Below are 19,422 nucleotides of genomic sequence, written 5' to 3' on the forward strand. Positions count from 1 at the left end.
GATATGCCCCTCACGCGCCACCTTATGCGCACGGTGTAATCGTCGGGATGCTTTGTAATTTTAAGAAAAATCATATGGTCATATGTATATCGATATAAATATTTTGTACAATAAAAGTGTGAGGTGATGTGATAGTTTTTTTGGGATATCTCAACGAACTTTCTGAACTCGGAGACAGTTTACACTATTTTTCTTTTGTAGTTTCAGTGATCCAACGTCGTTAGAATCATAGTTGGATAATGGAAATAAGTATCCATATTTTTATGTGATATTTCCCGTATGCGACTATACTTCAAGACCACTCTAGTCTAAATTATTGTCGCACCAGTCGAAAAGCTGTTGAACTATTTGTGCCAAAACGTTCCACCCAGTTGTGGTAGAGTAATACCTAACAAAAATAGATCCAAAGAAAATTCATGTCGACCAGAAATACCTAGATTTTTCAAATCACAACGTTCCGCCTCGTTTTTTTTTGGTTTTAAATCATCTCAAGGATGATCGGAATTTTGATCGTAGCACTGTAGCCACATTGATCAGATGTACTGGTGATGTAGTTTGGCGAGTTTGACAGGTCGGTATAGAAAAAAAAGAGGAAAATTACTTAACTGTTTTAGAAAATAAACTGAAATTACTTTATAACATGATGAAAAAAAAAGGGGTCAAAAGTTTAAGTCAGCAGTTTTGATGAAGATGGCCAGCTCTCTGAGATGTAGCGGCTCTTTTTTGATTAATAATTGATGTAAATTGTTATAATATTTAAAGATTTTGAATTTCCTTCTGAGCCCGGCAAATCTTTGGTAATCGAAGATCAGGTGTTCGGCATATTCAGTTACATTGCACGTTTCGCAGATATTTGAGTCAATTGCTTTGATTCTGTGTAGGAAGACTTTGTCGTATGTGTGTCCCGTCATAAGTCTGTTAATGGTCTTGATGCTTTTAGCATTCCCTTTAAGAGAAAAATGCCAGGGTTTACTGGGTATGTCTGGAAATATGTCTATGAGGCTGGATCCCTTCGTCCTACACTTCTTCCTGTAGTCCTCATTCCATTTGTATACTAAAAAGTTCCTAATTTCTCTTTGACCCTCCTTGTAGCTGTATTTTATATTTATTGTAAACCCCTCACTTGTAGCAGCCTTTGCTGCTTTGTCAGTCTTTTCGTTGATGGCCACACCCTTGTGACCAGGGACCCATAGAATGTCAAGTTTCTGAATGTCTGATTGGTTAATTATGTTGTGAATATCATTCACTAGGTACGAGTCTGTATTCTTATTTTTAATTAAATTAATAGCTAGTAATATTCGACGGAATATCAAAATCGAAAATATTGTTTCGAATCCTTGACGGAGAACAATTAACCTATTATAAGCCAAGGGGCCGAAAATAATGAAATTTTAATCATTTTAGCGCAGTTCAGGTGAAAGTTAGCGTTGTTATTTTTAATTTCAGATGAAAGATGGCCTGAATCTACAAGAAGAATTTACAATCGTTAATATTTTCTGCCATTTACCTGAAGAAGGTGAACTATTTAAATAGAGGGGGCTTAAGTGGGCTAAATTCGTTTTTTCATCATAACGAGACGCTATATTGTTGTTGGAAAAAAAAACAGCAATCGCCGTAGCAAGAAAATAAGTCAAGTATTTAAAACAAACCAGTCAAGTAGAAAATTGATTAATTTATTGGATTAAATTATGTGGGCAGGACTGAGAGATCTACCTAGCTAGTAATATTCGACGGAATATCAAAAACGGGGAATAGTACAATAGAACTTGAATTCGTCGGTATATCTATGGTATATTTGGGTATATTTCTGATGGTCGGACATTATATTTTAACAATAAATCCGCGGCACACTTTTGTTTAGCTTCCGAATAAATATATTATTAAGTGAAATGGAGGCTATTTTAAATACGCAGTTTCAGCAGCTGGAAGATATCATCGGGGAAATATTAAAAGTAAAAAAAAGCGTAAGTGTTAACAAGCTGCAAAGTCGTTGGTTATTTTCATTATTTTTGTATGCAGGGGCAGAACTCAGACACATTGCGAACTGCGGCGGCATTGAAATTTGTTGCAATAAAGCATGCAAATCGAGAAGTTAAACAGAAAATAAAGTCTGGACGGGATAACTTACACTTGGAAAAATGTAAAGTGGACATAAGTCGGTTGCAATAACAAAATCTTCTGTACGAAGTGAGCCACTTGAAAAAGGACATCGTGCGTGGCGAGAAATTCCAGAGTCGTGACTCCAAGTTGGTCCTGCTCTCAGACACTGAGTATTTTACCAAATTGCCGGGAATTGAAGATAGTAAAGTGAAACCAGAATCGGAGCACTACAAGCATTTGCAGCGCTTAGAGTGTGAACTGCGTTTAAGGAAAGACCTGGATGAACAGAAAAGCTCATTGAAGAACTCCAAAAAGGAGCTGCAACAAGATAATCTTAAACAACGTAATAGGTACGTTTCATTCGCGCCAGCTCTACGCACCCTAAAGAGTGCTACGAAACCGCAGCATGATGCACTGCAGCTTTCTCTTGATGTTGAATGGAAGCTTAGTGCTGTGGTCAAATATCTGCCCAAGCCTCTTTATATATTATTCATCAACCTGCAATGCCTTCAACGTGCGAGCGATGAGCCATCATTCAATGTTGAAGTGGTAGGATATAAAAGTGAAGCTCAGATGCAGGAGTTGACAAACCTAAAGCCAAACCCAAAAGCAAGGCGCGACTACTCTGAAAGGGACATTGAATTGTCGGGAAAGCCTGAGGAAAATCCTTTGAACAAAGAATTAAGTCCTCATCCTCTGCACATTCGCATCACGGTAAGATTAAACCAAAACATACGACTATAGAAAAATACCTTAACGTTTGAACGGTCTCTAGCTTGGCTCTGCTGGCTCGATTCAACTGGTGTTGATTATTCGCTATTTCGAACAAATTAAATGTGCGACAGCATGGCCCCAATTGAGCATTTCCAATAATACAAACCATCAAGGGTAAGTTTTAGCGAGTGAATTGCTTTAGCAGCAACTATATTTTAAAACATTTTCATGTTTTTAGGGATACTAATTTCGTTCAGCATCTCCTTCGGCATTTGTTTGCAAACGATTTGGGTAATGAAATACCTATACCCGGTATTCAATACGATGTAAGACAAGCAACAAGCTATAATTTTCCTATATATATGTATGAATCATAAAATTATATATTTGCGTTAGTTACAGAATAAGGATCTGACACCAGAGGAATGTATACAATATATGGAGTCTAAGGACTTTGGAAAATCATACTGTTGGTTACAAAGTATATGCTCTATACCAACAGTCAACAGCTCGATGTTGTATAAGCATGAGCTGAACTTGAATAAAAGCATGCGGGAGACCATAGCTCGCATTACACGGCGCTGGAACTATTGGTTAAATCTAAGTCAGCAAATACGTGGTCTGACTAACAAGGAACTCGATTTGTATGCACTAAAAGAAAATGTCTATCCTGCGGCCTTGTCTTGCAGCCTAGTGCAGTGGACGGCGATCACTCTCGAGGAATTCCTAGCCCAAAATTCAGACGTACTAAACATTTCTCCGGATGATAAGGGCATAACATACAATTCCTATCGTGCTGTGATTGTTCGTGGCTCTGCCAAAATGGAGTGTTTCATTCGAATACCGAGTAATTATCCATTGGAAATGCCACTCTGGATATTGAGTGTGCATTGGAACGGTCGCCGTACATCGCAGAATAATGCAGCTATCAAGATTAGTTTGTTCAGACTTCCATGCGTTATATATACGCTTATTTTGACACCATTTTGTAGATGATGGAGTACTGGACCAACTCATTGCAACCCCAACAGCTGGATGCAAATTATCGTATTCTGTACGCTCAGCTTTTCCGAACTATTTATAGTTTTGACATCTTTCTGGAGACAGAAGGCTCAATGCAGACGACTATAGAATACACCAAGGAAAAGCCTTATATAAGTGCATTTGCAAAACGATGCCGATTGCGTCCATATAAATACATAAAAAAGGGTTCCGTACACGCATTCAAACAATAAGGACCTAAAAACAAATATAAGAATATGGTTTTGTAAAAAAAAATCAAAAGCAGTTACTAAACATCTTCACAGTTGCTGTTTATTATGTAATGCATAATTGCAATAATGCAATAAATAAGTAACATTTAAATCTAGCTACAGTTTTATTGACAGCTTAGTTTCTGAGATGCTGTCGCTGCCAGGGACTCGGTTGGCAGGGTGATTGCAGAGGCATTTTCAACAGACTCTCGACTCTCATCCGGCATAACTTTATCAACAACGTGTTTTTCTATTAGACCGCTTTCTCCCAAGTAGCATATGGAAACTCCATCGTACCATGCCTCCTGATCCTTCAGTACTTCCTTCAATTGCCACACCTTGTATTTCCAGAACTGGAACATCACCTTCAGGCCGGATATGCCCCTCACGCGCCACCTTATGCGCACGGTGTAATCGTCGGGATGCTTTGTAATTTTAAGAACCTCAAACTTAACGTAGGCGTACTTTAGGTGACCCACAGTTCGAAGAATAGCAATTTGCTTAACAAAGTGGTATAGACCGACTGTGTGCTTGCCGGTAATATTGTTCTGAAATATAAGGTTTGGGCTTTATATGGAATAGTTCAGCGGTTCAACAAAGAGTTTGGGAAGCGTGGTTCGCAGAACTTCGTAGGCTCGCTCCAGATCTTCAGGCTTTCGAACATTTTCCTTCTCTTTGGCGGATGTTTGTACATTACTGTTTTCGTGAAAACTTCGTTTCGGTTGCATTACGCTACTACCTTCACATTTTAGCCAATTGTAGTTATATGATCCTGTGCAAGGAGAGTATAATCGCATTGTGGAAGCCCACGCCTGTTCTTTGGAGCCCCACAAGCTTATCAAATTGCTCTTTCTCATTGATAAAATTCCAAAATTTCGCATCATTTTGACAAGGACCATTGATGAATTTACCGGACCCTGGTAACTGTATTTCCCGTAATATGTTAAATGTTTCTTCCTTTTAAGCGTCACTCTGCCGTTCAAATATCACGTTCAAATTCTTCATCTGGTTTTACTCAGCGTTTAAATTGTGGGGTTTTTAATCTTTTTTAGACGTGCTCGTGTTGTAACCAAGTTTATTTGGAATCGAAAAATCATATGGTCATATGTATATCGATATAAATATTTTGTACAATAAAAGTGTGAGGTGATGTGATAGTTTTTTTGGGATATCTCAACGGAACTTTCTGGATAGTTGGATAATGGAAATAAGTATCCATATTTTTATGTGATATTTCCCGTATGCGACTATATTTCAAGACCACTCTAGTCTAAATTATTGTCGCACCAGTCGAAAAGCTGTTGAACTATTTGTGCCGAAACGTGCCACCCAGTTGTGGTAGAGTAATACCTAACAAAAATAGATCCAAAGAAAATTCATGTCGACCAGAAATACCTATATTTTTCAAATCACAACGTTCCCCCTCGTTTTTTTTTGGTTTTAAATCATCTCAAGGATGATCGGAATTTTGATCGTAGCACTGTAGCCACATTGATCAGATACTGGTGATGTAGTTTGGCGAGTTTGACAGGTCGGTATATAAAAAAAAGAGGAAAATTACTTAACTGTTTTAGAAAATAAACTGAAATTACTTTATAACATGATGAAGAAAAAATGGGTCAAAAGTTTAAGTCAGCAGTTTTGATGAAGATTGCCAGCTCTCTGAGATGTAGCGGCTCTTTTTTGATTAATAATTGATGTAAATTGTTATAATATTTAAAGATTTTGAATTTCCTTCTGAGCCCGGCATATCTTTGGCAATCGAAGATCAGGTGTTCGGCATATTCAGTTACATTTCACGTTTCGCAGATATTTGAGTCAATTGCTTTGATTCTGTGTAGGAAGACTTTGTCGTATGTGTGTCCCGTCATAAGTCTGTTAATGGTCTTGATGCTTTTAGCATTCCACTTAAGAGAAAAATGCCAGGGTTTACTGGGTATGTCTGGAAATATGTCTATGAGGCTGGATCCCTTCGTCCTACACTTCGTCCTGTAGTCCTCATTCCATTTGTATTGGTTGGTTAATTATGTTGGTTGTCTGATTGGTTAATTATGTTGTGAATATCATTCACTAGGTACGAGTCTGTATTCTTATTTTTAATTAAATTAATAGCTAGTAATATTCGACGGAATATCAAAATCGAAAATATTGTTTCGAATCCTTGACGGAGAACAATTAACCTATTATAAGCCAAGGGGCCGAAAATAATGAAATTTTAATCATTTTAGCGCAGTTCAGGTGAAAGTTAGCATTGTAATTTTTAATTTCAGATGAAAGACGGCCTGAATCTACAAGAAGAATTTACAATCGTTAATATTTTCTGCCATTTACCTGAAGAAGGTGAACTATTTAAATAGAGGGGGCTTAAGTGGGCTAAATTCGTTTTTTCATCATAACGAGACGCTATATTGTTGTTGGAAAAAAAACAGCAATCGCCGTAGCAAGAAAATAAGTCAAGTATTTAAAACAAACCAGTCAAGTAGAAAATTGATTAATTTATTGGATAAAATTATGTGGGCAGGACTGAGAGATCTACCTAGCTAGTAATATTCGACGGAATATCAAAAACGGGGAATAGTACAATAGAACTTGAATTCGTCGGTATATCTATGGTATATTTGGGTATATTTCTGATGGTCGGACATTATATTTTAACAATAAATCCGCGGCACACTTTTGTTTAGCTTCCGAATAAATATATTATTAAGTGAAATGGAGGCTATTTTAAATACGCAGCTTCAGCAGCTGGAAGATATCATCGGGGAAATATTAAAAGTAAAAAAAAGCGTAAGTGTTAACAAGCTGCAAAGTCGTTGGTTATTTTCATTATTTTTGTATGCAGGGGCAGAACTCAGACACATTGCGAACTGCGGCGGCATTGAAATTTGTTGCATTAAAGCATGCAAATCGAGAAGTTAAACAGAAAATAAAGTCTGGACGGGATAACTTACACTTGGAAAAATGTAAAGTGGACATAAGTCGGTTGCAATTGCAAAATCTTCTGTACGAAGTGAGCCACTTGAAAAAGGACATCGTGCGTGGCGAGAAATTCCAGAGTCGTGACTCCAAGTTGATCCTGCTCTCAGACACTGAGTATTTTACCAAATTGCCGGGAATTGAAGATAGTTAAGTGAAACCAGAATCGGAGCACTACAAGCATTTGCAGCGCTTAGAGTGTGAACTGCGTTTAAGGAAAGACCTGGATGAACAGAAAAGCTCATTGAAGAACTCCAAAAAGGAGCTGCAACAAGAGAATCTTAAACAACATAATAGGTACGTTTCATTCGCGCCAGCTCTACGCACCCTAAAGAGTGCTACGAAACCGCTGCATGATGCACTGCAGCTTTCTCTTGATGTTGAATGGAAGCTTAGTGCTGTGGTCAAATATCTGCCCAAGCCTCTTTATATATTATTCATCAACCTGCAATGCCTTCAACGTGCGAGCGATGAGCCATCATTCAATGTTGAAGTGGTAGGATATAAAAGTGAAGCTCAGATGCAGGAGTTGACAAACCTAAAGCAAAACCCAAAAGCAAGGCGCGACTACTCTGAAAGGGACATTGAATTGTCGGGAAAGCCTGAGGAAAATCCTTTGAACAAAGAATTAAGTCCTCATCCTCTGCACATTCGCATCACGGTAAGATTAAACCAAAACATACGACTATAGAAAAATACCTTAACGTTTGAACGGTCTCTAGCTTGGCTCTGCTGGCTCGATTCAACTGGTGTTGATTATTCGCTATTTCGAACAAATTAAATGTGCGACAGCATGGCCCCAATTGAGCATTTCCAATAATACAAACCATCAAGGGTAAGTTTTAGCGAGTGAATTGCTTTAGCAGCAACTATATTTTAAAACATTTTCATGTTTTTAGGGATACTAATTTCGTTCAGCATCTCCTTCGGCATTTGTTTGCAAACGATTTGGGTAATGAAATACCTATACCCGGTATTCAATACGATGTAAGACAAGCAACAAGCTATAATTTTCCTATATATATCTATGAATCATAAAATTATATATTTGCGTTAGTTACAGAATAAGGATCTGACACCAGAGGAATGTATACAATATCTGGAGTCTAAGGACTTTGGAAAATCATACTGTTGGTTACAAAGTATATGCTCTATACCAACAGTCAACAGCTCGATGTTGTATAAGCATGAGCTGAACTTGAATAAAAGCATGCGGGAGACCATAGCTCGCATTACACGGCGCTGGAACTCTTGGTTAAATCTAAGTCAGCAAATACGTGGTCTGACTAACAAGGAACTCGATTTGTATGCACTAAAAGAAAATGTCTATCCTGCGGCCTTGTCTTGCAGCCTAGTGCAGTGGACGGCGATCACTCTCGAGGAATTCCTAGCCCAAAATTCAGACGTACTAAACATTTCTCCGGATGATAAGGGCATAACATACAATTCCTATCGTGCTGTGATTGTTCGTGGCTCTGCCAAAATGGAGTGTTTCATTCGAATACCGAGTAATTATCCATTGGAAATGCCACTCTGGATATTGAGTGTGCATTGGAACGGTCGCCGTACATCGCAGAATAATGCAGCTATCAAGGTTAGTTTGTTCAGACTTCCATGCGTTATATATAAGCTTATTTTGATACCATTTTGTAGATGATGGAGTACTGGACCAACTCATTGCAAGCCCAACAGCAGGATGCAAATTATCTTATTCTGTACGCTCAGCTTTTCCGAACTATTTATAGTTTTGACATCTTTCTGGAGACAGAAGGCTCAATGCAGACGACTATAGAATACACCAAGGAAAAGCCTTATATAAGTGCATTTGCAAAACGAGTCCGATTGCGTCCATATAAATACATAAAAAAGGGTTCCGTACACGCATTCAAACAATAAGGACCTAAAAACAAATATAAGAATATGGTTTTGTAAAAAAAAATCAAAAGCAGTTACTAAACATCTTCACAGTTGCTGTTTATTATGTAATGCATAATTGCAATAATGCAATAAATAAGTAACATTTAAATCTAGCTACAGTTTTATTGACAGCTTAGTTTCTGAGATGCTGTCGCTGCCAGGGACTCGGTTGGCAGGGTGATTGCAGAGGCATTTTCAACAGACTCTCGACTCTCATCCGGCATAACTTTATCAACAACGTGTTTTTCTATTAGACCGCTTTCTCCCAAGTAGCATATGGAAAATCCATCGTACCATGCCTCCTGATCCTTCAGTACTTCCTTCAATTGCCACACCTTGTATTTCCAGAACTGGAACATCACCTTCAGGCCGGATATGCCCCCAGGCGCTACCTTATGCGCACGGTGTAATCGTCGGGATGCTTTGTAATTTTAATAACCTCAAACTTAACGTAGGCGTACTTTAGGTAACCCACAGTTCGAAGAATGGCAATTTGCTTAACAAAGTGGTATAGACCGACTGTGTGCTTGCCGGTAATATTGTTCTGAAATATAAGGTTTGGGCTGTATATGGAATAGTTCAGCGGTTCAACAAAGAGTTTGGGAAGCGTGGTTCGCAGAACTTCGTAGGCTCGCTCCAGATCTTCAGGCTTTCGAACATTTTCCTTCTCTTTGGCGGATGTTTGTACATTACTGTTTTCGTGAAAACTTCGTTTCGGTTGCATTACGCTACTACCTTCACATTTTAGCCAATTGTAGTTATATGATCCTGTGCAAGGAGAGTATAATCGCATTGTGGAAGCCCACGCCTGTTCTTTGGAGCCCCACAAGCTTATCAAATTGCTCTTTCTCATTGATAAAATTCCAAAATTTCGCATCATTTTGACAAGGACCATTGACGAATTTACCGGACTCTGGGTAACTGTATTTCCCGTAATATGTTAAATCTTTCTTCCTTTTAAGCGTCTCTCTGCCGTTCAAATATCACGTTCAAATTCTTCATCTGGTTTTACTCAGCGTTTAAATTGTGGGGTTTTTAATCTTTTTTAGACGTGCTCGTGTTGTAACCAAGTTTATTTGGAATCGAAAAATCATATGGTCATATGTATATCGATATAAATATTTTGTACAATAAAAGTGTGAGGTGATGTGATAGTTTTTTTGGGATATCTCAACGGAACTTTCTGAACTGGGAGACAGTTTACACTATTTTTTTGTAGTTTCAGTGATCCAACGTCGTTAGAATCATAGTTGGATAATGGAAATAAGTATCCATATTTTTATGTGATATTTCCCGTATGCGACTATACTTCAAGACCACTCTAGTCTAAATTATTGTCGCACCAGTCGAAAAGCTGTTGAACTATTTGTGCCAAAACGTTCCACCCAGTTGTGGTAGAGTAATAGCTAACAAAAATAGATCCAAAGAAAATTCATGTCGACCAGAAATACCTAGATTTTTCAAATCACAACGTTCCCCCTCGTTTTTTTTTGGTTTTAAATCATCTCAAGGGTGATCGGAATTTTTATCGTAGCACTGTAGCCACATTGATCAGATACTGGTGATGTAGTTTGGCGAGTTTGACAGGTCGGTATATAAAAAAAAGAGGAAAATTACTTAACTGTTTTAGAAAATAAACTGAAATTACTTTATAACATGATGAAGAAAAAATGGGTCAAAAGTTTAAGTCAGCAGTTTTGATGAAGATTGCCAGCTCTCTGAGATGTAGCGGCTCTTTTTTGATTAATAATTGATGTAAATTGTTATAATATTTAAAGATTTTGAATTTCCTTCTGAGCCCGGCATATCTTTGGCAATCGAAGATCAGGTGTTCGGCATATTCAGTTACATTTCACGTTTCTCAGATATTTGAGTCAATTGCTTTGATTCTGTGTAGGAAGACTTTGTCGTATGTGTGTCCCGTCATAAGTCTGTTAATGGTCTTGATGCTTTTAGCATTCCACTTAAGAGAAAAATGCCAGGGTTTACTGGGTATGTCTGGAAATATGTCTATGAGGCTGGATCCCTTCGTCCTACACTTCGTCCTGTAGTCCTCATTCCATTTGTATACTAAAAAGTTCCTAATTTCTCTTTGAGCCTCCTTGTAGCTGTATTTTATATTTATTGTAAACCCCTCACTTGTAGCAGCCTTTGCTGCCATGTCAGTCTTTTCGTTGATGGCCACACCCTTGTGACCAGGGACCCATAGAATGTCAAGTTTCTGAATGTCTGATTGGTTAATTATGTTGTGAATATCATTCACTAGGTACGAGTCTGTATTCTTATTTTTAATAAAATTAATAGCTAGTAATATTCGACGGAATATCAAAATCGAAAATATTGTTTCGAATCCTTGACGGAGAACAATTAACCTATTATAAGCCAAGGGGCCGAAAATAATGAAATTTTAATCATTTTAGCGCAGTTCAGGTGAAAGTTAGCGTTGTTATTTTTAATTTCAGATGAAAGATGGCCTGAATCTACAAGAAGAATTTACAATCGTTAATATTTTCTGCCATTTACCTGAAGAAGGTGAACTATTTAAATAGAGGGGGCTTAAGTGGGCTAAATTCGTTTTTTCATCATAACGAGACGCTATATTGTTGTTGGAAAAAGTATTTAAAACAAACCAGTCAAGTAGAAAATTGATTAATTTATTGGATAAATTTATGTGGGCAGGACTGAGAGATCTACCTAGCTAGTAATATTCGACGGAATATCAAAAACGGGGAATAGTACAATAGAACTTGAATTCGTCGGTATATCTATGGTATATTTGGGTATATTTCTGATGGTCGGACATTATATTTTAACAATAAATCCGCGGCACACTTTTGTTTAGCTTCCGAATAAATATATGTATTATTAAGTGAAATGGAGGCTATTTTAAATACGCAGTTTCAGCAGCTGGAAGATATCATCGGGGAAATATTAAAAGTAAAAAAAGAGCGTAAGTGTTAACAAGCTGCAAAGTCGTTGGTTCCTTATTTTCATTATTTTTGTATGCAGGGGCAGAACTCAGACACATTGCGAACTGCGGCGGCATTGAAATTTGTTTCATTAAAGCATGCAAATCGAGAAGTTAAACAGAAAATAAAGTCTGGACGGGATAACTTACACTTTCTGGTCTGATGAGCTCGTGAGGTAGCTCAAAGGGGGCCTAGCTGTGGTCACCGGACGGGTCGCGGGTTGCGGATAGCGAACGGCCTACCTCGGTAGGTCAGCTGCGAATAAGCGGGCATCCCTCACGGGAGAGTACCGAAATAAGCAGTCCCGGACAGCCAGCGGGTGTTAGCTAGGTAGCAGCACTGACGATGCGCTTGTGGTGCCGCCTCAATAAGTAGCTCACACACTCCCATCCATACACAATACCTACCCACATCCCACATCCCACAAAGACCCTGGACCTCCGCCAGTCTGCAAGGACATGGGGTGGTTCCAGGGCAATGTTAAGATAATTGCCTGCGAAGACGAGCGCTCTGTAAAGCTTTATAAAGCGGCGGTAGCGCAGGTCGGCGAGGTCTATGCTGGTGCGAAACTCGTCGCAGTCGACTGGAGCGAGGTGCCCAGCAGACCGAGGGCCAGAATTTGGGTGCCGGCTACCTTTAAGGAGCCAGAAGGCATCCTCAAGATGCTGCAGAGATGCAACCCAGGACTACCAAGCTCAGATTGGAAGGTAGCCAAGGTTGAGACGACACAAGGGCCGACTCGTTCTCAATAAAGAGTCGCTGGCCCCGATAGAGGCAGCAAAAGGAGAGCTAAACTTCGGCTTCAGCTCGGTCACCATCAAGGTCTACAAATCGGACGCGGCGGCCGCGGCGCTTCCTGTCGTCAACCCAGACGTGCAGGATGTCGCTGCGGAGATCGCTGTCTCCTCAGAGACAGAGCTGATGCTCGACTTTGAGTCAATGTGCCGAGAGAGAGTCTCAGATGACTCGGACGCGGTCATCACGGTGGTGGAGAATCTTGAAGATGGTCCTAAGGATCCTTCAAATAAATCTCCACCACAGTAAAGCAGCATCGGCTGCTCTCATACTCCGCCTAGACGCAAGCAGAGCCGACGTAGTCCTGATCCAGGAGCCTTGGGTGGTAGGAGGCAAGGTCTGTGGATTGGGGACGAGGGAATACAAGATCATTGTATCCCAAAATGAAGGTAAAATCCGTACCTGCATACTTGCTAGAAAGCACCTAAATATCTTTCTGCTCCATAATTATAGCGATGGCGATAACACGGCGGTAAGCCTAGAACTAAAAGGGAATCATCTCAGGCTGGTGGCGTCCTATATGGCCCACGAGGACGATGATCCTCCGAACGACCTTGTTCGCAAAATAGCCAGCGACAGCGAAAGGACGGACAAAGACCTACTTATAGGTTGCGATGCCAACGCCCACCACACCCAATGGGGGAGCACGGACACGAATGTAAGGGGTGAGTCACTGTTCAGCTTCATCCTGAACTCAAATTTATTCATATGCAATCGGGGTAACGACCCCACATTTATAATTAAAAATCGGCAGGAGGTCATTGACCTCACGCTAGTGTCAAGCAAACTGCTGGACACAATCAAGAGCTGGAGAGTCCTAGGAGACCACTCCTTCTCGGACGACAGGTATATCGAGACGATATTATCCTTCGATATTCCCAAACCAACCGACTATATCAACCCCAGAAAAGCCAACTGGGAAAAATATAACACAACCCTGGAGGAGCTACTCCCTCCTAACGCCCCTAATTGCCCGAACACTGAAGACAACCTAAACCGTCTTGTAAACAGGTTTACGGATGCGTGCAACAAAGCCTTCAAGGCAGCATGCCCTTCTACCAGACCAAGGGGGAAAAAGAAACCGCCCTGGTGGTCTAAGCAACTAGACACCCATCCGTCCTTACAAAACGGAACATAAGTTGGGCAGTAAACAGCTTCAACCCGTTTAAATCGCCAGGCCCGGACCAGGTATCCCGGCCCAACTTCAGAAGGCCGGGGAGACGGCCATCAACTGGCTACATAGTATCTTCAGGAAGATACTGGCGGTATGTACAATACCGCAAGCGTGGCTTAAGGCTAGGATAGTTTTCATCCCTAAAGCAGGCAAAGCCTCACACTCAACCCCGAAAGACTTTAGACCAATCAGTTTATCGTCTTTCCTACTCAAAACCTTTGAGAGACTTACCGGGTTACCATTACGGTACCATGCGCAGCATGCCTACCGGAAAGGAAAATCCACGGAAACGGCACTTCACGAAGTGATCTCGAGTGTAGAAAAATCCCTGCATCTCAAAGAATACTCACTAATAGCTTTTCTCGATATCGAGGGAGCCTTCAACAACGTCACACCGGGCGCCATTACAGAAGCCCTGACTGACCTGGGGGTGGACCGTCACTTGGTGATGTTCATTGATCAATTGCTCATACGCAGGACGGTGACATCATCGGTGGGATCGTCCACCCAGTCAAGGTATGTCAACAGAGGAACCCCGCAAGGGGGAGTTCTGTCTCCTCTTCTATGGAACATTGCAGTCAATAAGATTCTATGCGACCTGGAAGAGGGGGGCTGTAAAGTAGTGGCATACGCGGATGACGTTGCAATTATCTTTGCGGGGAAATACCCCCAAACACTATGCGACCTAATGACCGCAAAGCTTGCTCGATTGTCCGAATGGACAGAATCGCGCGGATTGGGACTAAATCCCTCGAAAACGGAACTCGTGTTATTCACAAAAAAATACAAGGTCCCGCCCCTCAACCCCCCAACACTAAACGGATACAGGCTCTCCTTCAGCGACAGTGCCAGTTACTTAGGGTTGGTAATTGACAAAAAGCTTAGCTGGAACCTGAATGTCAAGGATAGAGTGAGGAAGGCAACGACAGCACTCTATACTTGCAAAAAAGCTATCGGCCTAAAGTGGGGCATGAACCCAAGCATAGTCCGATGGATATATCTGGCAATAGTCAGACCTATAATACTCTACGGAGTTACTGTCTGGTGGCCTGCCCTAACAAAAAGGACAATCACCAATCAGCTGGGCAAGGTTCAGCGAACAGCCGCCCTCTGCATCAGTGGAGCTCTTCGAACTACACCAAATGATGCGCTAAACGCCATGTTATGCCTTCAGAGCCTTGACTTTGCAGGAAAGGAGCGGGCAGAAATGGCAGCAATACGTCTTAGGGACTCTGAACAATGGGTACCCCAGAACATAGGTCACTCATCTATACTAAATAAAAACAACATGGTCCCAGCAAGAACGGACTATCAAGTTCCAATGGAGCACACGGAGACTCCATTCAGCATAATCATCCCTCATAGAGAAAATTGGCTCGAGGGACTCCCCGGCACAGACGGGGCCATAAGCATCTTCACGGATGGCTCAAAACTGGACGGCAGGGTTGGAGGAGGAATCTACTCTGAACAACTTAACATAAGGCAATCTTTCAGGCTTCCGGATCACTGTAGCGTCTTCCAAGCGGAAGTTACAGCAATCAGGGAGGCTCTGTACTGCCTTCACACGGTTACCACCACGGCAACCAATCTAAACATCTACAGCGACAGGCAAGCTGCGATCAGATCACTTAACGCGATCTCCTCGAACTCGGCTACTGTGGCGAAGTGCCGCAGTTCTCTTCACGAGATGGCTCAGCAGTTTGCTATCAGCCTTATATGGGTCCCGGGCCACCGGGATATCGAGGGCAACTGCATAGCGGACGAGCTGGCCAGATCTGGCACTACAACCCCCCTTCTCCAAGATAAGGAGGATATTTGTATGCCTATGGCCACCTGCAAGCTCATCATAAAGGAGCAGTACACGCGACTGATAGACAACAAGTGGCAAATAGGGCCACGTTGTCGCACAGCTCGGCAAACATGGCCGACCATAGATAAGAAGCGCACCTCAGAGCTCTGCAAACTAGGCAGGGAAAGGTGCAGCGCAGTCATACGTTATCTCACAGGACTTTGGCTAGTAGGCAAGGACGAGGAGGAAACAGTGGAACACCTGTTCTGTTCCTGTCCAGCTCTCAGCAGAAGGAGGCTGCATCACTTGGGCTCTGCCTTTCTGAACGACATCTCGGAGATGTCCACGCTATGTCCCAGAAAGATCGTCAACTTTATAAGGGCATCTGGATGGGACAACTGTTGACATGAAGTCTCATCTGCAGGGAGGGAATGATCCCAAGCGGTATCACAACGGGCCGAAACCGGCCTAAGTGTGCTGGGCTCCGAGCGAGCTTGGCGGCCGTCTCTACCTAACCTAACCTAACCTAACTTACACTTGGAAAAATGTAAAGTGGACATAAGTCGGTTGCAATTGCAAAATCTTCTGTACGAAGTGAGCCACTTGAAAAAGGACATCGTGCGTTGCGAGAAATTCCAGAGTCGTGACTCCAAGTTGGTCCTGCTCTCAGACACTGAGTATTTTACCAAATTGCCGGGAATTGAAGATAGTAAAGTGAAACCAGAATCGGAGCACTACAAGCATTTGCAGCGCTTAGAGTGTGAACTGCGTTTAAGGAAAGACCTGGATGAACAGAAAAGCTCATTGAAGAACTCCAAAAAGGAGCTGCAACAAGAGAATCTTAAACAACATAATAGGTACGTTTCATTCGCGCCAGCTCTACGCACCCTAAAGAGTTCTACGAAACCGCTGCATGATGCACTGCAGCTTTCTCTTGATGTTGAATGGAAGCTTAGTGCTGTGCCCAAATATCTGCCCAAGCCTCTTTATATATTATTCATCAACCTGCAATGCCTTCAACGTGCGAGCGATGAGCCATCATTCAATGTTGAAGTGGTAGGATATGAAAGTGAAGCTCAGATGCAGGAGTTGACAAACCTAAAGCAAAACCCAAAAGCAAGGCGCGACTACTCTGAAAGGGACATTGAATTGTCGGGAAAGCCTGAGGAAAATCCTTTGAACAAAGAATTAAGTCCTCATCCTCTGCACATTTGCATCACGGTAAGATTAAACCAAAACATACGACTATAGAAAAATACCTTAACGTTTGAACGGTCTCTAGCTTGGCTCTGCTGGCTCGATTCAACTGGTGTTGATTATTCGCTATTTCGAACAAATTAAATGTGCGACAGCATGGCCCCAATTGAGCATTTCCAATAATACAAACCATCAGGGGTAAGTTTTAGCGAGTGAATTGCTTTAGCAGCAACTATATTTTAAAACATTTTCATGTTTTTAGGGATACTAATTTCGTTCAGCATCTCCTTCGGCATTTGTTTGCAAACGATTTGGGTAATGAAATACCTATACCCGGTATTCAATATGATGTAAGACAAGCAACAAGCTCTAATTTTCCTATATATATCTATGAATCATAAAATTATATATTTGCGTTAGTTACAGAATAAGGATCTGACACCAGAGGAATGTATACAATATCTGGAGTCTAGGGACTTTGGAAAAGCATACTGTTGGTTACAAAGTATATGCTCTATACCAACAGTCAACAGCTCGATGTTGTATAAGCATGAGCAGAACTTGAATAAAAGCATGCGGGAGACCATAGCTCGCATTACACGGCGCTGGAACTCTTGGTTAAATCTAAGTCAGCAAATACGTGGTCTGACTAACAAGGACATCGATTTGTATGCACTAAAAGAAAATGTCTATCCTGCGGCCTTGTCTTGCAGCCTAGTGCAGTGGACGGCGATCACTCTCGAGGAATTCCTAGCCCAAAATTCAGACGTACTAAACATTTCTCCGGATGATAAGGGCATAAAATACAATTCCTATCGTGCTGTGATTTTTCGTGGCTCTGCCAAAATGGAGTGTTTCATTCGAATACCGAGTAATTATCCATTGGAAATGACACTCTGGATATTGAGTGTGCATTGGAACGGTCGCCGTACATCGCAGAATAATGCAGCTATCAAGGTTAGTTTGTTCAGACTTCCATGCGTTATATATAAGCTTATTTTGATACCATTTTGTAGATGATGGAGTACTGGACCAACTCATTGCAACCCCAACAGCTGGATGCAAATTATCGTATTCTGTACGCTCAGCTTTTCCGAACTATTTATAGTTTTGACATCTTTCTGGAGACAGCAGGCTCAATGCAGACGACTATAGAATACACCAAGGAAAAGCCTTATATAAGTGCATTTGCAAAACGATGCCGATTGCGTCCATATAAATACATAAAAAAGGGTTCCGTACACGCATTCAAACAATAAGGACCTAAAAACAAATATAAGAATATGGTTTTGTAAAAAAAAATCAAAAGCAGTTACTAAACATCTTCACAGTTGCTGTTTATTATGTAATGCATAATTGCAATAATGCAATAAATAAGTAACATTTAAATCTAGCTACAGTTTTATTGACAGCTTAGTTTCTGAGATGCTGTCGCTGCCAGGGACTCGGTTGGCAGGGTGATTGCAGAGGCATTTTCAACAGACTCTCGACTCTCATCCGGCATAACTTTATCAACAACGTGTTTTTCTATTAGACCGCTTTCTCCCAAGTAGCATATGGAAAATCCATCGTACCATGCCTCCTGATCCTTCAGTACTTCCTTCAATTGCCACACCTTGTATATCCAGAACTGGAACATCACCTTCAGGCCGGATATGCCCCTCACGCGCCACCTTATGCGCACGGTGTAATCGTCGGGATGCTTTGCAATTTTAAGAACCTCAAACTTAACGTAGGCGTACTTTAGGTGACCCACAGTTCGAAGAATGGCAATTTGCTTAACAAAGTGGTATAGACCGACTGTGTGCTTGCCGGTAATATTGTTCTGAAATATAAGGTTTGGGCTGTATATGTAGGAATAGTTCAGCGGTTCAACAAAGAGTTTGGGAAGCGTGGTTCGCAGAACTTCGTAGGCTCGCTCCAGATCTTCAGGCCTTCGAACATTTTCCTTCTCTTTGGCGGATGTTTGTACATTACTGTTTTCGTGAAAACTTCGTTTCGGTTGCATTACGCTACTACCTTCACATTTTAGCCAATTGTAGTTATATGATCCTGTGCAAGGAGTATAATCGCATTGTGGAAGCCCACGCCTGTTCTTTGGAGCCCCACAAGCTTATCAAATTGCTCTTTCTCATTGATAAAATTCCAAAATTTCGCATCATTTTGACAAGGACCATTGACGAATTTACCGGACTCTGGGTAACTGTATTTCCCGTAATATGTTAAATGTTTCTTCCTTTTAAGCGTCACTCTGCCGTTCAAATATCACGTTCAAATTCTTCATCTGGTTTTACTCAGCGTTTAAATTGTGGGGTTTTTAATCTTTTTTAGACGTGCTCGTGTTGTAACCAAGTTTATTTGGAATCGAAAAATCATATGGTCATATGTATATCGATATAAATATTTTGTACAATAAAAGTGTGAGGTGATGTGATAGTTTTTTTGGGATATCTCAACGGAACTTTCTGAACTGGGAGACAGTTTACACTATTTTTTTGTAGTTTCAGTGATCCAACGTCGTTAGAATCATAGTTGGAT

The 19,422-nt window shown here is 41.0% G+C and overlaps 3 protein-coding genes and 4 pseudogenes across 3 annotated transcripts; 4 read left to right on the forward strand and 3 right to left on the reverse strand.

The window, feature by feature from the left end:
- Positions 1 to 1,747: 1,747 nt before the first annotated feature.
- Positions 1,748 to 4,092, forward strand: LOC117190322 (annotated as a pseudogene).
- Positions 4,093 to 4,101: 9 nt separating this feature from the next.
- On the reverse strand, positions 4,102 to 5,226 carry LOC117190339 (annotated as a pseudogene).
- A 1,538-nt stretch (positions 5,227 to 6,764) lies between these two features.
- On the forward strand, positions 6,765 to 8,982 carry LOC117190323 (annotated as a pseudogene).
- A 100-nt stretch (positions 8,983 to 9,082) lies between these two features.
- Positions 9,083 to 9,684, reverse strand: LOC117191631 (uncharacterized protein C6orf136 homolog). The gene is made up of 2 exons (XM_033396444.1): positions 9,436 to 9,684; positions 9,083 to 9,352 (listed from the first exon to the last, which is right to left on the reverse strand). Exons 1-2 carry the CDS (start codon positions 9,682 to 9,684, stop codon positions 9,083 to 9,085), a joined length of 519 nt encoding a protein of 172 aa, XP_033252335.1.
- A 2,279-nt stretch (positions 9,685 to 11,963) lies between these two features.
- Positions 11,964 to 18,273, forward strand: LOC117191632 (THO complex subunit 5-like). Its single transcript, XM_033396445.1, has 6 exons — positions 11,964 to 12,069; positions 16,214 to 16,908; positions 16,970 to 17,082; positions 17,147 to 17,234; positions 17,305 to 17,841; positions 17,901 to 18,273. The coding sequence occupies exons 1-6, from the start codon at positions 11,964 to 11,966 to the stop codon at positions 18,141 to 18,143; spliced, it is 1,782 nt and encodes a 593-aa protein (XP_033252336.1). The 3' UTR covers positions 18,144 to 18,273.
- Positions 12,335 to 13,870, forward strand: LOC117190356. The gene is made up of 2 exons (XM_033395435.1): positions 12,335 to 13,113; positions 13,178 to 13,870. The coding sequence occupies exon 2, from the start codon at positions 13,245 to 13,247 to the stop codon at positions 13,860 to 13,862; it is 618 nt and encodes a 205-aa protein (XP_033251326.1). The 5' UTR covers positions 12,335 to 13,113; positions 13,178 to 13,244; the 3' UTR covers positions 13,863 to 13,870.
- Positions 18,196 to 19,336, reverse strand: LOC117190338 (annotated as a pseudogene).
- Positions 19,337 to 19,422: the final 86 nt, after the last annotated feature.

This window comes from Drosophila miranda, assembly GCF_003369915.1.
Source record: "Drosophila miranda strain MSH22 chromosome Y unlocalized genomic scaffold, D.miranda_PacBio2.1 Contig_Y1_pilon, whole genome shotgun sequence".
NCBI classification, from domain to species: Eukaryota; Metazoa; Arthropoda; class Insecta; order Diptera; family Drosophilidae; genus Drosophila; species Drosophila miranda.

Bases quoted from the DNA above. Each gene is read 5' to 3' on its own strand.
- LOC117191631 (XM_033396444.1), bottom strand. From the start codon at position 9,684: ATGCAACCGAAACGAAGTTTTCACGAAAACAGTAATGTACAAACATCC. The intron at 9,353-9,435 runs GTGGGTTACCTA...CGTGCGCATAAG, and splicing joins AAATTGCCATTCTTCGAACT to GTAGCGCCTGGGGGCATATC.
- LOC117191632 (XM_033396445.1), top strand. From the start codon at position 11,964: ATGCAGGGGCAGAACTCAGACACATTGCGAACTGCGGCGGCATTGAAA. The intron at 16,909-16,969 runs GTAAGATTAAAC...AACGGTCTCTAG, and splicing joins CTCTGCACATTTGCATCACG to CTTGGCTCTGCTGGCTCGAT. The intron at 17,842-17,900 runs GTTAGTTTGTTC...ACCATTTTGTAG, and splicing joins AGAATAATGCAGCTATCAAG to ATGATGGAGTACTGGACCAA.
- LOC117190356 (XM_033395435.1), top strand. From the start codon at position 13,245: ATGGCCCACGAGGACGATGATCCTCCGAACGACCTTGTTCGCAAAATA.